Here is a 6,235-nt window from a genome sequence, read left to right as displayed (position 1 = left end):
TAAACAACACTAAAATCAGAGAGTTCATCAAGATCGTCATCATGGAGAAAGTGAAAGAAAAAGATAACTTAGACATGAATACTACTACTACGAGATTAATGAAGCTGAAAGATAATGAAAATACTAAGGTGCAATTGTCGTATGCTCAACGATTGGAGAATTCAACTCGAAAGATGCAAGAAAGATACAATCAAGCTAAAGATAGCCGGCAAAAGATATGCGTAATAGGGTTGGATGATGCCCCTAATCCATCTCGTCGTAGCGAGACTATGATCAAGAAAGTTATACCTAATGGTGTTAGGAAGCCACTGATGTCTAACGTAAAGCGTACCTCAAGTTGTGTCAAAGACAGAGGCGTAAAAAGAAATTCTCAAGGGTATGGCGGCATCAAGGGTAACAATGGAAATTTGGAGTTGTCGAAGAAACGGGATGAATTGAATGAAAAGAGGAGATTGAATGAAGTATACAAATTGTCGTACGCTGAAAGGGCGGAGATGGTGAAGAGGAAATTGGAACAAGGATATGATCAATGCAAAGACGATAGCCGTAAGAAGGCGTGTTTAATTTGTTAAATTCGAAGGGGAGTGAGAAAAAAAAAAAAACATATATAAGATATTAATCCCACATTGATGAAGAAACATTGATCAAGGTAAGAGCTAAGTATAAAGTGGCATTCTTCAACATTGAAAAAATCACGCAGCCATGCATTGAGCACAAAGCGAACTATTCTTTCGCCTTTTACTAAAGAATACCGTGTGCTTCGTTGCTTTTTACAGTGGCATACGTTAATTTTTAGAGGGAGCTCCTTCAACGGAGCTTCCAGCAATTCAAGTGCAATGTCGATAATTTTAATGTCGTTAATTGTGTTTTCAGCCTTCAGCCTTTACATTATTGTCCAACAGCAAATATTGAAGCTTTCTTACATCAACAGATAAAATTGTTAAGAGTAATTTTGATGTTGTATATTCATTGCAACAAGGCTACGATGATCAATGCGAATATAGCCGTAAGAAGGCGTACTTAATCTGTTAGATGGAGGCTTCTCTTACATTCGTTCATCAACTTAGCTATGCATAATGCATGAAATAATAGCCTATTCTTACAATATCATTGTAGTAGAGGACGAGATTGACGAACCTCCTTAATTTTCATTGGCAAATAATCAGTTGACGAAATAAAAGAAAATTAGCCTCGTCGAAAATGCTAAAATCGTAATTCTTTGACAACAATTCCTCTGCATTATTATAAATAAGGTTGCAATCAACATATTTAGTAGCCTAAGTGGTAAGCTAAGTACAACACATGGCCCTAATTAATCCTCTCATTATGAGGACAAGAATGATACCTTTTCTTAGTGGTACAATACAATAGCGAGTTTTTAAATCGCCATATTAGTTTTATTATTATTGAATATTATACTCGTAACTACTAATTTTTAGGAACAATAGGACTTCTTACATCTTTCTCGTTCATGTGATTTTAACCTTGTTTCTCCCACACGCAATAATTAGCTCCATAGGTAGCAACTTTGAAGTTTGATGGAATGAGATTGCCAAGGTCATTTTCGGTTCCGAGCTTCACTATAATCTTTCCATCGATCATTGCAACGTAGAGATCAGCATTCGCTGCCATTATATTGACATTACTTGCTTCTGAAATACCATTTCTCGTCCTTACTGAACTCAATCGTATAATTTCTTCCTTCAAACCCCATTCAAAGAAATGATCATAGAACTGCAAAACGAAAAACAAGAAGTGAATTGGAGTTTATTGGTAATTAAATGTTTGTCAAATAGTAAGTGCATATATATTAGGGCATCATCAACTATCAAGTGACTTACGATAGATGGGGTTCCAGGGTGCGTGAGAATATATGCGTAGCCTTGCATAACTTTATCGGAGGGGAATGCCCATAGTCTTTGAGTGGATCCGGTATCATGGTTATCGATAAAGGTTACTGCATTTTTAGGCATAATTCCAATAAGTCCACTAGGCCTACCACTTGGGTCTTTTAATCTCCATAATTCTCCTTCAACGGCCGCTTGAAGAATACCTTTAGTAGTGAAATCAAAGGCATTAATAACACCTCCACCTGCGGCTTGGACCCACCCGGCTAACTCATTCCTAGGCCCGTCTTGGTTGTAGTCGGGCTTACCATCCGGGTCATAGTGTATAGCCGAGTCCCATAACTCACCAACGGCGAAATTAGGTGAAGTTTGTTGCATGTAAAGTTTGGTAATGCTAGGTGCATATCCCTTGACAAAATCAAATCTCCATCCACCATCAAATCCAATTTCGGTCTTCAACCAATTCATCCAATCGATTAGCTCTTTTTGGACTCTTGGGTTAAGGTGATCGATATCTGGAGCCGCTCCATACCCGGCTCCAGTGTCTAAATTCCCGCTACCATCTGAGTATTGAGTGTCGTCCCTACATATGGCCCATGGACCCCAATCTAGACGATCATCGGGCGTGCCTCCTTCAAAGATGCAATAGATTCCTCTTCCATCTTGTTTGTCAGCACATCTATGATTTATTACGATATCAGCTACCGATTTGATCCCTTTTTGATGTAAGGAGTTGATCAAGTTCTTCAACTCGGTCTCACGTCCATACCTTGAGGCGTCAAGATCATATAATCTACCAGGCAAATATCCTGAAATTCAAGACAAATATGAGTTAGTTTAGTTTAAACAGATGTCTCGACTCTCGAGTGCAATTCTCTAACATAAAATCAAAGTTGTCCGAGAAGGTAAACAAATGATTGAGTCGGTAATTTGGAAGACTAAAAATATATACCTTGAGGAGAAACAGAATGAGAAGGGGGAGGAAGCCAGACATGGGTGACTCCAGCTCTGGCCAAATCATCAACCGAGTTTACCAAAGAATTGTAAAGTCCTCCTTGCGTATGGTATGACTCCCAATTGAATCCCTACACATTACAATGCAGAACTAATGTAACTATTTCCTCAACCAACAATAATAAATTAATCTAGTTAACCCAACATATTGAATTTCAAATGAGAATAATTTATGAATAATAAAGAGATTTTGTTTTTATTTTTTTCTAGTAAACTGTCCCATCTTGTTTAGTTTTGATTAAAATATACTACTCACAACAAATAAAAAGGTAAATAAAAGATTGGGACAGAGGAAGATGTAGCTAGTACATTCCTCTAGCTTCGAACCTCAGCTCACCATTGCAAATACTAACAGAAGTTGAAGAGTGTATTACCTGAAATAACAATGTTGGCGTGACGAAGGCAAAGAGGAGAGAGAATAAGATGGTAAAGAAGCAAAGAAGATTGGTGATCCTAGAACTCTTCATCTTTAAACTCCGTGAATGGAACAATGAAGAAGAAGAAATATGATGAAGGAAATGAATGAAGAATTAGGAACGTAAGGAGGGTTTTTATAGGTGAAGAAAAATGCATGCATGCCAAAATGGATCGAAAAATGTCACGTATTTCGAGTAAACGGAAGTTAGGTTGATAAGGTTTTTGGATAGCTCTTTTTACTTGACGATTCATTATTTGATCACAAATTGCAACTTTTGATTTAATGGAGTAAATATAACAGATGACCCATGCAGCCATGCTTAATAACAGTCACCACCCAACCCTATTTAATTTGAACAATTGCTATGTTGTATACAAAGTGTTGAAGTCATAGTCCCAACAATCATTTGTCTATCATATAGTGTAGAATTTTATAGTATTAGATTATTTATGACTCGACGTTACTTGACAATTATTTGCTTTCAAATTGCAACTTACGATTTAAAGTAAACAACAGATGACCCTTGGCCACTGCAACCCCCGAAGGGGGTGGCTTACATGGTTCATGTGGTGGTGCGGGAATGCATGGGTCCGGGGGACTTAACCCCCTCGTTATCAAAAAAAAAAAAAAAATCTCTTTTGATTTAAAATAAATTTCATTTGCTTTATTCAACTTCAACATTTCGTTATTTCAATTCCATTTTTCTGTCAAATCCTTTGTCGTAAAAAAACATATATATTGAGAGACGAGACCTGATAGTTCTTGTAATCTTAGACTTAACTTATTTAGGTATATGTTTTTGTCTTGGTCAGGAATATGTCCCACCGATATGTGATATTACAAATGGTGACTTGTGCTCCTAGGTTTTTTAGGGTTTCCTAAAAAGTTCCCTGTGGAGATTTCGTCTTCGCGCGTCTTTGCTCCTCCTCCTTGGTCGAGGCTCTCCTCTTCTTCTTCTCTTTCCCTCCCTCTCTTCTCTCTCTTACTCAATTTCTCTGCCCTATTTTTTTGCCTGTTTTGCGGTTGTGGTCGATTAGGGTTTTGAACCGTTGAATTCCCTCGATGGGGGATAACTGTTCTAGTGTTAAGAGTGCTGGAAAGCGTCCTGTGATGGAAGTACAGGAACAGGACGATGACAACTTCGTGTGGGAAACCGGTGACGATATTAACGAAAGGAATAGTAACGATCTGCTGCTCGTAGGGAAATTATGGGCAACCAAAGCGATAAACGTGAAAGCGGCAGTTGACACCATGACGAAGTTATGGAATTTGAAGGAGCCTGTGATAGGTAATGTTCTTGATGCTAAAGAAAAGATCTTTGCTTTTCGTTTTAATTGTGATAAAGACAAAGCCAAGGTAGTAGACGGGCAGCCCTGGCATTTCGATAAATATATTTGGTGCTTTAACGACCCTTGTGAGGATGGGAAATTGACTGATATCCCACTGTATAATGTTCCTTTTTGGTCGAGAATTTATGATCTCCCTTTGCGGGGAAGAACAAATGAGACGAATATCCGGAGGATTGCTGCGCAGCTGGGTTTGTTTGTAATGCTGGATACGACCCCGTATCCGGAGCTGGAAAGGGCAGTTAGGGTTAGGATTTTGCATGATGTGCGTAAACCTGTTCGAGCTCAGGTTAGTGCGAGGATGTCCAATGGTTTGTTAACGAGTTTTGATGTGAAATATGAACGCTTGCCTATATTTTGTTACGGATGCGGTATTCTAGGGCATGGGAGAAAGAATGTGACGAGGGGCCGTATGAAGAGTCTGATTTAAAATTTGGGGAATGGCTTCGTGCGTCCCCAAGGAAAGTGATAAAGACAAATGTGGAGCTGGCTTCGAAGGCTGCTAGGGCTCTATCTCGAGAGTTTGAGGCTGAACAACGTCGTATGGAGGAGAAAAATGTTGAGAAAATGATAGGGAAATTACAAGCCATCTCGTTGGCCACTAGGTATAAGAAACATCAAGAAACTGTGGACGAGACTGCTAATGGTGGGTTGATTGTGGTTCAGATGGAAGCAGAGGCCGAGGAAGGGGTGGGCAATGTTGATAAGAGGACGGTTTTGTGTGAGGCAAAGGAGGGAAGGAGTGATAGTGATCTGAGTAGGATGGGTGTGTCGGGGATTTCTGGGAGTTTACAGAAAGCTGCTGTTGGTGTGGGTTCTGATGAGGTGGGCTCTATTAATAAGGCTGGGAATTCTGGAACGGGGAGGGAGGAGGAGAGGGAGAAGACGGGAGGTAAGAAATGGGTAAGGAAGGAACGGGATAAAAGACAAGGGGAAGGGAGTGTGCAGCTGGTTCAATTGGCAACTAAAAGAGGACGTGATGATGAGGCGGAAGAAGGGTCAAGCGTGAGTAAGAAGTTACATTTTTCCATGGATGTGTGTTCATCCGAGGCGGAGGTTGAGAGAGCTCAACCCCGCCGGGCCCAATGAATCTTTTGAGCCTTAACTGCAGGGGGATGGGCAACCCCGATGCAGTAGGCGGTCTCCGTAATCTTATTCGGAGAGAGGCCCCCATTGTGCTTTTTCTCTGTGAGACGAAGCTTAGTGGTAGTGAGTGGTGTAACATTAGTAGATTGTTGGATGGTTATGAAAGCTTGGCTGTTGATAGTGTAGGTAGGTCAGGTGGTTTGGCTCTTTTGTGGCAGAAAGGGGTTCATTGTAGGCTTAGGTCTATGTCTGTTCATTACATGGATGTCGAGTTGGAGATTGGCGAGGTTAAATGGCGGTTCACGAGTTTCTATGGTTGGCCGGCAGTACAAGATAGGCACCTCTCTTGGTAACAATTACGCCTTCTTGCAGCTGCTGACTCAGGTCGTTGGTTGTGTATGGGAGACTTTAATGAGATTTTGTTTGCTACCGAGATGAAGGGGGGGAGCGTCCCCAATGGCAAATGAACAATTTCAGGGATGCAGTTGATGGTTGTGGCCTCAGAGATGTAACTTTCGAACGGC

The 6,235-nt window shown here is 40.4% G+C and overlaps 1 protein-coding gene and 1 non-coding gene across 2 annotated transcripts; one reads left to right on the top strand and one right to left on the bottom strand.

Annotated features, from left to right (window-relative positions):
* The first annotated feature begins 698 nt into the window (after positions 1–698).
* LOC141615738 (U5 spliceosomal RNA) lies at positions 699–819 on the top strand. The gene has a single exon (XR_012530141.1). It is a non-coding gene; the product is annotated as a U5 spliceosomal RNA (small nuclear RNA).
* A 660-nt stretch (positions 820–1,479) lies between these two features.
* Positions 1,480–3,328, bottom strand: LOC141613025 (alpha-amylase-like). The gene is made up of 4 exons (XM_074431766.1): positions 3,236–3,328; positions 2,800–2,932; positions 1,842–2,656; positions 1,480–1,734 (listed from the first exon to the last, which is right to left on the bottom strand). The coding sequence occupies exons 1-4, from the start codon at positions 3,326–3,328 to the stop codon at positions 1,480–1,482; spliced, it is 1,296 nt and encodes a 431-aa protein (XP_074287867.1).
* Positions 3,329–6,235: the final 2,907 nt, after the last annotated feature.

Source organism: Silene latifolia, chromosome 11 (assembly GCF_048544455.1).
Source record: "Silene latifolia isolate original U9 population chromosome 11, ASM4854445v1, whole genome shotgun sequence".
Classification (NCBI taxonomy): Eukaryota; Viridiplantae; Streptophyta; class Magnoliopsida; order Caryophyllales; family Caryophyllaceae; genus Silene; species Silene latifolia.
The sequence above is the reverse complement of the archived record's forward strand: the minus strand, read 5'-3'. Positions and strand labels throughout refer to the sequence as shown.

Bases quoted from the DNA above. Each gene is read 5' to 3' on its own strand.
- LOC141613025 (XM_074431766.1), bottom strand. From the start codon at position 3,328: ATGAAGAGTTCTAGGATCACCAATCTTCTTTGCTTCTTTACCATCTTA. The intron at 2,933-3,235 runs GTAATACACTCT...TGTAATGTGTAG, and splicing joins CGCCAACATTGTTATTTCAG to GGATTCAATTGGGAGTCATA. The intron at 1,735-1,841 runs GTAAGTCACTTG...TTCGTTTTGCAG, and splicing joins ACCCTGGAACCCCATCTATC to TTCTATGATCATTTCTTTGA.